The 11,630-nt window shown below is 28.3% G+C and overlaps 1 protein-coding gene across 1 annotated transcript in view; it reads right to left on the reverse strand.

Moving 5' to 3' along the window:
• Nucleotides 1-6,776, reverse strand: part of LOC106690563 (forkhead domain 102C) — an 18,286-nt gene extending 11,510 nt beyond the window's left edge. Inside the window, exon 1 of the mRNA XM_014436034.3 lies at nucleotides 6,517-6,776. Within this exon, the coding sequence (XP_014291520.1) occupies nucleotides 6,517-6,773 (257 nt within the window). The 5' untranslated portion in view covers nucleotides 6,774-6,776. The remainder of the gene's footprint in view (nucleotides 1-6,516) is intronic.
• Between the last annotated feature and the right edge of the window lie 4,854 nt (nucleotides 6,777-11,630).

The following is an 11,630-nucleotide window of genomic DNA, read 5'->3' on the forward strand; positions in this document are numbered from 1 at the left end:
GACGTCCTTCACTATCCTAAGGGTTCTTATATACACAAATATAGTCTAGCTCTACTGAACATTCCTATGTCTTAATCCATATATTTTCTTTTCAGTTTTTAAAATAAAAAATATATGGATTAAGACAAAGTGAGGTTCGGTAGAGCTAGAATATATTTTCGTAAATAAGAAGAACCATGAGGACAGAGGAGGACTCCGAAACGTTGGTGTATTGTATTTAATATTATTAAATTATTTTTCAACTAAAAAAGCCACTACATATTCATAGTACTTTATTTTTTAATATTTTAATAACAAACATACATATTTATATGTTTTTTTTCTTCCGGTGTCCATTATTCATATAATCGTTCATAGTCCTTTTACTTTATCCAATTCCTACGTTATTACAACTGTTAGAAAGCTAAATTTTGCCACCGTTTAATACCGTTAAGGTATTTCGCCCTTATAACGGCGTTTATAACTATTATTTATACCTTACTAACTCTGTTAGCAAAGCTTACTCTAATGATTTTGATTAAACTCGGTTGTTTTTTTTTGTTATCGTGTAGTCTTTATCCTCGTTGAAATAGATTAAGGGGGGGTTAAATGCCGAATTTTCAAAACATATTCCCGTACCTTTAGATTGTTTATTTTTAAAAAATAAATATTTCTCATTGTTACAACAATAATATACAATGTATGAAAAATATTAAAGAATTTTATTAATAACTAAAGAAGAAATAGGAAAAATAGATAAATCCAATTCGAACTGGAAATGTCGATACCGCACGATCTTTCCCGATAGCATGACTGCTTAGTTACATTTTGTTAAACTGTATTTTGTATTATTGGCAGTAACAAAATTTATATTTTATTGAAACCCTAAAATATGGACTATTACAGCGAACGGAAAATAATGATTTTTTGTTCATAATTTTCACCTTCTCTGGTATTTAAATTTTTTTTTTCGAAAATCACAAAAATAGCTTTCTAATCAACACAAAACTTGGGGACGTAAGGTCAGTAAGTGAAATTTGTCTGATGCGCTCACCGCACTAGATTTTTTTTTAAATTCATACAATCGCTTGGTACAAAATAAAAAAATAATTTAACTAACTTTTATTACTGATTTTTTTTCATAAATGTATTCGCTCTTCTTTATGAAAACTGATATTTTCTATTCTACGTTCAAAGCATACAGTGTTATAAAATGTCGGAAAATCCTCACATCTATCGTAAACTCTTACTTAAATTATGTATATCCAATTTAGAATTTCGATTTAAATTCAATTAATCATGATTGGAAAGAAGAATAAAAAAGTTTACAACTTCAATGATTTTTCAGTTCATAAATAAAACCACAACTTGCTATGGGAAAAAGAAATAGTCATCAATTTATTTTTATTATTTTTTTGTGGAGGAGGGGAGTAGGGAGGTAGAAATGATGATGATGATCTTTGAGTTGTTTTCCACCTTTGTATGAACTCCCTCTATTTTTTATCAGTGGTTCCCAACTTATAGAAGTCTGGAGCCCACTAAGTCAGAAATTGAACCATACGCGGCCCACCCCTTTGGAAAATATTTAAAAATTAGGTTGCTTTAATGTGCATTTTAGTACATTAACCTATTAAAATCTTCCACCCAACACTAATAGATCGCAAAATGTAAACAATAAAACAGTTTTAAAAATATTGGAATATCGTTGATTGATCGTGTGTAATATATAAAATGAAGATGATTGGAGTGCGTTAAAAAAAAACAACTCAATTAGTAATTAAACTATTTATTATGAGCCAACGTTTCGCCTCACTTTGCATGGCTTACTAGATAGAGGTTAATACAAAAAAATCATTTTTTATATATATACATTAAACCATATGGTTTTTATTATATATGAAACTAATTTTGTTTTTATTATTATATATGTGTGGAAGGAAACCCTCTTAAGATAATAGACATTTATTTACAATTAAATGATACAATGCAGAGATTTTAAGTGTTAACATTAAATATTATAGTGCTAATACGATAAAATCGCTTAGAGTAAATTCACGGTACTTATAAAAATAAAAATTCTAAGAGAGATCATAGACAATTAAACAGTATAATAAAACACTAATAATTTTTCTAAATGAACATTGTTTATAAGGTGCCAAAAAAACAAACAAAAAAAAACAACATTCAGAGAGTTATTCAGATAAATGTTTAATGTTTACATATATGAGTCTGATGCCGTTTATAATTTAATAAATTTTTTTTTGGTCTTTGACCGTGTAAAAATACACCAATGTTTATAATAGTTTAAATATGATATTTTCGGATTTGAAAGAATTGAAGAATTGAGAGAATCTTGAAAAATATTACTATTTCTAAAATGACAGAGATTATTATAAATAAAATAAAGACATTAATTGATATAGAAATATATTTTGTCACCAAATCCTATATGCTCAGTATTCCAAATTAAATTAAATGTTTGTCACTCCATATTCCGTCAAATGTTTTATATTATTATATTATAAATTTCAGATTAATAATTTCCATTGCGTATAATTTATTTAATATAATAGTTGTAACTCGTCTATATAATCCTTATTTTTTAATTTAAATAAAATTCTTTTAATAGATATTTCGGTATATTGTTTAGGTGTTTGGTCTCAAGTGTTCCGTTGTTTAACATCCCATTTGCTTGGTTTATTTTGACATTGATGGAAACATGTTATTTGTCGATGTTATACTGTAAATAAGCTTTGTTGTTTTCAGTTTGGGTTTGGTCCGGTTATTTATTACTCTACTTTTTTTTTTTTAAATATATAATTCAAATAACTATTTCCGTGAATACAGTGTTGTGATTTTGATGAAGTGGATTTGACATGATTTCAAATTCTATTGTTAGTTCTGCTCGATGATTTGATTTATTCTGCCCCGGATTTGTATTTATGCTTTTCAACGTGTGTTGGATTTCATTTTTTAAAAGACCAATGACACAACGGCCACATTGATATCCTTATTGACTGATGTGTGAATATTGCAATTTTGCTGGCTAGTTAAAATATAAGGCAACTTATTTTTATTATACTTGAAATTTAATAAATTGTAGAATATAATTATATAATTGAGAGTTATAAAACTTTGTTTTCAGAATCGTCCAATTAAATCCTGACATATATATTGACCCCTTTTTTAATATCAATTAAAAAATATTTTAGATAAATTATTACTGTTTTTATTTACTGGAAAATAGATATATTCCACCGGCAGCTACAATAAACTCTCTCTTTACATTTTGATTTATTTTTATTTCTATTTAACATATAAGTTCTATATTTTAAAGGGATTGTTTTTTCAAGATCATATCGCAAACCTAATGTCATAAGTAAATTTTTTATCTTCAGTATAGTTATGAGTGAATCTTGATACATTTTATATGTCGGTTGTTTCAAGAACCAAAAATGTGCTTTGAAAACTACCTAGTCAAAGCACCTTTTTGTTAAAATTCTACCAACATATGATAAATCCATCTAACTTTATGATTCGCTAAAACTGTTACATTCTATTAAAAAAAATTAGTTCGGAGGTTTTAGAATTAAAAATATAGTTTTGATTATTTTAAAATTTAAATCTTCTTTATATAATTTTGGAAAGTTTGTTATATTTTATGCAATGTGGAAATTTTTATACTGATATACCTTTAAATATTCAAGAGAAGTCTAAAAATAGATTTTATTTTATTAAAATAAAAAAAAGATACATTTTCCTCAAAATAAAATTTATAATATTCTTTATTTGCGTTCTTTCTTAGTATAGAAATCGATACTGTAATTTTATTTATTTTTTTACCATGAGTTCAAATTTAAAAATGTTCTTGTTTTTGGAATTTAATTTCTAAATACCAATATATTAGAATTGAAATTATTATTATATTATTTTTATTGAAAGTTCATCAGTATTCGTTTTAATATCGGGACTAGAAACTTTCCAATTAGAAAGCCACAACTACTGGCAAGTAGAATGATTTCTGATGAATGCTTGGGCTCCATTAGCCAAATAAATTTGATATTTTTTCTAAATTTATTCATCGCAAGCTATTATTTATATATTTAACTATTATATACATATTATCAAATAATGGATTTTTTTTTAATAATGTATAAATTTAATATACGAGTGTTCCATAAATTTTGGAGATCTAACGTTTATGAAAATATAAAATGTTTATTCGATTTCCAATACAATTATTTGTATTAATTTTGCTTAAATTTTATTTTTATTTTTAAAGATTGTCAAGTATTATCGACAGTTAAATTGTCTTTTAATCTAATTATAAACTTGCCAAGGTTTACATTACTACAGCCAGGCAGTATGTTTTCAGTTGACGGAAATAAACAAACAAATAGCATCGATCAACAAAATTAAGTTTGTTTTTTTTTGTTTTATCTGTTTTGCCAATCAGATGTCCTTTGATAAAACCTTGTGTACATTTGAATTTATAGAAATATTTGAAAATCGAATATTAATAAAACACTTTAGGAATAGAATCAGTTATAACTATGATAATTACATTTGATAATATATAATAATATTAATAATATATATATAACTTCTTAAATATACGTACACGATACATTGATTGCTTAAAAATAATTAAAATTTATATAATTAATTTTATAAATATTTACATCATTAATATCGAAATAATCATTAACCATTTATTTCATTACATATTCATATCCTATTATTCATCTCTAAGAACAATCAAATAAGGAGTTTATTAATTATAATTAAAAAAAACAAAAAACAAATTGAATCAGTATTACCAAATTATTTTGTTAAATAAATCGAATAAAATGTGATTGTTCATTTCAAATATTTAAATTATTTTTAATAGGATAAATTTTCCTTATTCTTTCCCTACTTTAAATTGTCATTTATTTATTATTTACGTATCTACTGATAAGCCATTATTTATATAGAGTTAACACATTATGAATAAAAAAGTATTTCTCTACATATTTATTAGTTATTAATATTTATTTGATAATAAAAACATTATTATTAGTGATCATCATTGTTTCATTATAACTTAATATTGATACTGATAGTTTGCATATTGTAATGAATCCAAACACCATTATTGTAGGATTTATGAAAACCTAGGAACGTTTTTGATACAGCATTGTTATTCCCAACGACATTATAAATTATAGCTTGGTTAGACATATATAGAAATTGTTTCATTAGTTTGTAGTCTTTTCTATTGTACAGATTCTACAGTACTTAAAAAATAGGGTAAAAAAACAAGCAGTTTTTTAAATATACCAGTGTTCGATTAAATTCAATAAGCAACAAATAATGGTTACTTATTTTTAGATATAACTATTATCATCCTTATGTTAAGTATTTCTGTGCATATATGTTCATGTATAAATGTAAACCTGAAGCATAATGCGTATAAACACCTATTTGATAAATGTTTAGTTATAATTATTGCTATTTCACAGCTTACCAACTTAAGTCCATTAAAGTATATGTTGCTTGTGTCTAAAAACTAATACTTGTAATTTGAGCAGCCCCAAAACGTTTAGGGATTCTGAATTGGTTTAACTTAAAAATTAAGTACACTGTTAGAAATATTGTTATAAATATAAATAAATTTGTCTAAATAAATGGTTATTACACAAATAAATAAACTTGTCATTTCTAAACTACCAAAAATACATCAATAATCTTTTTCTTCAGTGTTTTTCAAAACATTGTGGTCTAATAAGTGTTATTGCGTAAGTAAGATATAATTTAAATAATTTTTATTTGTAACAATTAAGAACAATCAATAAATTACCTAATATTATGCATATAATAGACAATCTACCATTATGCTTTATAATAGTATCAAGTATGACAGATAGTAATGAAATTTAAATATTAGGCCTAAATGGAAATTAATTTTTATGAGAGATATCTGTTATTTCCGAACAATAATAAGTTCTTATGGAATGTAGATATAGAGTAAAAATTCAGTATACAACGTGAAAATCGAATAAAGGCATACACTTTTTTTTTTACTTTAGTTATTATTATTTTTTTTTATAGTTTAGTTACATTTTAGAGATTATTTCATGATAGTATTGTATTTGTTTACTACTCCATTAAAGCTGTTTATATATGAAAAATATTTACAATGTAATGTTAATTTACAGCTAGATTTGTAGCTAAAATTGTCAAACGGCATCCATCAATTCCCTTCGAAACTAAGTATTTTTTTATGAATTTACAATATTACATTTTTAACGGTGGTCTAAAATACTTTTTAAAATAAATTTAGGTTCATTTATATCTTTGATTTATCTAGGCTGTTGAAGGTAAGTAACATCTCCTTCTGATCGGTGATATAAATTTTATTCACTCATTTTATGCAATATTTATAAAATGTGTTTTAGCCACTATTTCGATAGTAATCAAATTCTAAAAGAATGTATTTCCATATGAAATTAAAGTCTTATTATTTATAATTTTGTTTAATTGTGAATAATTTACCTGAAATAAGGGTAGTGATCCAGTATGTACTGGTAGATGTCGGACAAGACCAGTTTGTACTCCGGGGAGCTGAGGATTGCCATGGCGATGAGTCCGATGTAGCTGTGCTGTGGCTTAGGTTCCTCCGGCCTGAGACCCAGGGGCAGGCGGCCCGGGGGGTACGGTGATGGGTAGGGACCAGGGTACAGCCGCTGGGCCACCACCGCGTACTGGTACAGCTGTAGCCTGTACTGGTCCACCGTCGTCAGCGGGTACATCTCCTTCGAGCACATCCCTCTTTCTGCCGGCCAGGCTACCGTGCTTCTAGGTGGGGAGAAGGGCCACGCCCTCCATTTGCCACGCCCACATCCCCCCTGCTTGTCTAAAGCAGAATTGAGCTTTGGTTCTCAACCCCCTTCCAACCCCCACCTCCGACGCGGGATACAAATAGCAACTTCAAACCGTAGATAACATTTACCAAAGTTGACGATCTGCCTCGGAGGGACGGTTATTCAAGGCGAAGCCAGAGGAATTACCTCAGTCCTTTCTTGAAGTTGTAATTCACAACTTGAGCAGGTCTCATCAAAACAATTTACCCTTTTCTAAAAGCCATCTCATCCGAGTCCTTGATTACTGTTGGAGATGAGGATGAGATTAATACCTGCAATTAACAACAAGAGCTAATGAGGATCTCTGCCATCTTACCGATTTATGTTCAATTTTTTTTTGGTTAGTTTCTACAGTTATAACAAACAATTTATATATTTTTCTGAATTTATATCCTTTATATTATAGTTATTATATTACATAATTATGTTAGTTATTATATAATTATGACTTCATAATAAATTATATAATTATTTTAATTACTAAATCGATATTTATAATTATATTATTAATTAACAACCATTTTTCACAAAATCTGAAGATTTTGGTATATGAAGTTCGTTCATCGTTAAACACTATGTCTTGTACAAACAGAGGTTTTGCGTGGGTGTCAGCCGCCTGGGAAGGAAGACAATTTTTCCAACCCCTTATTTAGGTATTTAATTTAAAATACTAAAATGTACTGTAATTTTAAAGAATGTTTTTGGCAAGAACAATCATTTATTTATTGTGTATTGTACAGGTTACAAATAAAAAGGTTATAAGATTAAATTGATAACATTTTGAATCCTCCCCCCATCCGGTATTGAAGAGCACAGATTTACCAAACTCGCCAAAGGTGCACAAGTATCTTGCGCGGCCCTGCCACCCCACGACACTAGGTCTTATGCTTTTCTAATGGGAGTGAACTTAATATAATGGATGGTTCGAATTTATCTTAGAATTCTTATTTATCCATCCTTTTTTGATTTTAAATTTATGAGTTGGAAAAACGTTCGATTCCAACATCGAAATTGAGTTTACAAATAAGGTTTTGGAATCAGCAATCCAATTAGATACCTGCTTACTTCTATTGTTTAATATTTTTTATTTATTTGCCAAAACATTGGCATGATATTTATCTGTTTTAAAGAGGTTCATTTTAATTTTCCACTATATCACATCTCATGTAGGGACAGTTACTGTAAATTTCTTTACTAAACAATAATAAATCAATTAATATTTAATTTAATTTAATGAGCTTAAGGCATTGGTACTTTTGGAGAAATATTAGGGCTCGATCAAGGACACCATATTCTTCTGGGAGGATTGAAAGAGAGAGGGGTCGTTATGCATTGATTATAAAACACATATTTGTCAAATTTTAACTAAACTATTACCCCGCTCACAAGGTGTATCTTCTTATGAAGCGTGGACCGAAATATTTATTAGCTTAAATATGTTTGGGAATCATAGGCAAGTAAATTGTTAGTAAATTTTCTTTTGACAGCAAATCGTTGGCCGTCGCTATCCCGAAAACCTTGGTTTAACGGGCGGTAACTGGGTTCATTAGCATTAGAATGGGTGCTAAACTATAATCAACAAATTCGACGGTTGGAACACGGTACTGACCACACTACCTTTTTTGTCCACTGTCTCTGTTGCTTGGTTATCCTGAACTGTTATTGCCTTTGTGGTCCTTCGTATACTGTTCTAGGCCTGGTCTATTTTATTTTAAAATTAAAATAAACAAGTTACAATATATTTTATTAATATAACATTATTAATAAATTAATATAATATAACATTATAATATTCATATAACATTATTAATAACATATTAAATTTATACAATGATTTTTTTTTTTTTTTTGGTTTGATAAATTTAGTCAAAGAATGTGATAGGTGTGAGGATTGTTGTGACTCCCCCATTTTGGTACCAAAGTAATCGTTTATACTGCCACATATGCTACATATTCACTTGACAGTGAACTAACCTATTTTATAACCTTATATGTATCTTATAAACTTGTATGTTTCCTATTTATTATTATAATTAATGAAACTTGTTATTTGTTGTACTTAATCATCAATTTTTATCATTCATTCACCGAGTTTAACTAGTAATGAGGTTAGATTTACTATCAGAGTCTAAACACGCACTATCATTTTTTTTTACAGTTGTATTAATTGCACGACAGTTATCTGTCACGTAGAAATAGACCGTAGGTGCAGTAGAGGCCCGTTAGTAGTGTGAATATTGAGGCCCATTACCGAGATTTGCGCTACCAATTTTTTAATGCAAAACTAACAGCTAGTGATTCCAGTATCCATAATGAATGCGTTCAGAGCTAATATAAAATGCGTTCCGAAATTACATTGAAACAAGTGTTGAGTAGTGTTGATTGAGAACAAGACAGTTGTTTGTGTCTGTCGGGGTAATTGAGTTTTATTTCAGCGCAAAAATAAGCAGGTATCTTTCTATTAAGCTTGTTAGGTAGAATTGTTTGTTATTTGAGAATATATTTAAAATCTTTGTAGCTCAAATTATATTATTTCAACATATTTTTCGCATGAGCCACTACCCAGATCTATCTAACCTAGGAGGGGAAATTCCATAGATAGTTCTAGCTTGCCTATTGAATAATTCAGTACTAGTTTGGTGTTAAGAAATTGATACCTGATTTGGTACTCTGTTACTTGGGTACATGTTATGAGGTAAAGTGGTTATGATTGACAAATTTTTATTATTTCTTTTTTTTGGTATCGAACATTAAAGACTTATACCCATCATATGTGAAAGACTTTAGATTTGTCTCAGATTATTTTTTTAATTTTCACCAAAGGGAGTTAATTGATTTAAGGCGTTTACTAAGAGCATTCCATTTTCTCCTAAGTCGCAAGTTTATATTTTCTTCCTTCGTAATATGAGATTAGAATAATTTTATCTTTTTCTAATGGTCTCTATATAATTAAGAAATAGTCACGTTTTCCTCCTGGCACATAGAACAAATAATAATAAAATAATCCATCAACTGACATGTTCGGTGTTACTATTTTGGATCCTTGAGGTCATATGAAAATTATTGTAAAAATAATCTCTAGTAGATTTACTTCAGTGACTTTATATGTGGTACAAGAGGATATTTCCCGTGAACGTCGTTATGGAGTGGTGTAGAGGAGGATGTGCCCCCTACTACTCAATAATATTTCAATACTAAATAAAAAAAAAACAGCAAATACTACGGCAAAACGTTATAAGATATAATCAAATTACAAACACTATTTAGGGAGTTAAATTAAAAAGGGTAAGTTTTAGCTAAAAACCAGGTCCTTTGATGTGCTGTGAACCCTAGTAAAAATTGTTGGGTAATTTAACGTTTTGAACTCTCCCAATAAATCGTGTTTATAGCAAAATTCCTGCAGTTTCCCATAAAACAACTGTGACGAAACATTACCGTCCTTTATTTTCAAATGTCGATATTAATTTTTCACTTTATTTCACCATAACAGCTAAAATAAAATAGAAAACACTCAACTAGAGATTAAGCACAGTTTTGCATTGTCTCGTGAGGTACAAATTCTTAGCTGTGATTGGCTCAACAGTACCTGGTCGCTTTCGAAGCTAAGCGTTTGTTGTATTCGCCGCTTTTTTTGTAAAGAAATAACATGTATGCATGCATTTTAAACAAGTTTTTTTTTTGTTTTTTCTTTTTAAAGAAAGAGACTTAGTATGGGATAGAGGATGAAATTATCTGACGGAAACAATGTCTAACTCATTTTGTAAAATAAATTGTCCTAACCCTGTTTATGATTGAGCTTACCAATTTCTTCAATGCATCAGATATAAATCCCGTGTTGACATTATTTTGCCTCTGTAGTGAGTAAAACTGATAAGACTGCTAATAAGCTCCGGAGCCCAAAACACGGCTATGTTTTGTCTTTAGAACTTCAAATGATGCGGAAAGTCTACGGTTAGAAAGAAAAATAATTTCAGGTATTCCATTAAAAATAGACGTGAAAAAAAGGTGATTTTTGAATAATTAAATAAAATAAATTTTTTTCATAAATATAAGCATCAACACACTTTCCACAGTTCAAAGATATGTCAATAAATATTTTTTATTATATATTTTTTTAATATTTATTTAATGTATATATAAGTAGATAAGCTACTTTAATCTCTATCATATTATATTTTTCTAATCAAGTTTTCAGGCATTTCCCTGTTCTCAACATCTTATTTATTTATTTGTTACATTGCAGTTATTAAATCCTGTTTAATTATTTCAAAAATAGGGTATTTTGTGATAGTTCAACATTGATATTAGTATCTTTTTCGGTATTTAAGTTTACGCTATTTCCTGTTATTAATGACACAAAAAAAGCTGTAGGGAGTAAAACTGTTAAAGGTTATCTCTGTAGATATTCCTTCTTTCCTTATGGGCAAACCATTGGTCGCTAAGTATTCAAAATACAAAGCAAATAAAAAAAAAAATTAAGCTCAATAATTTGAATAAGTATCATTTCAAAGTTGGAAAAAAAAAATAGTCCTTCAATATAACATACTATAATTTTGATATTTAGGTCCGATTTGGCTCCTTCGGAGAAAATGTTTGAGAATTACATCTAAAATATTTTCTGGGCCCTGTTTCATAATAAAGTAGAAACTAATACCAGGGCATTCAAAAAGTCCTGTCGTTTTTCGTTTGTTCGTTGTTTATTTTGATTCTAGAGTGTTTGCTAATTAATTCCGTTCAATACAACTT

This window comes from Halyomorpha halys, unplaced genomic scaffold, assembly GCF_000696795.3.
Source record: "Halyomorpha halys isolate HHAL.00 unplaced genomic scaffold, Hhal_1.1 Scaffold51.1, whole genome shotgun sequence".
Classification (NCBI taxonomy): Eukaryota; Metazoa; Arthropoda; class Insecta; order Hemiptera; family Pentatomidae; genus Halyomorpha; species Halyomorpha halys.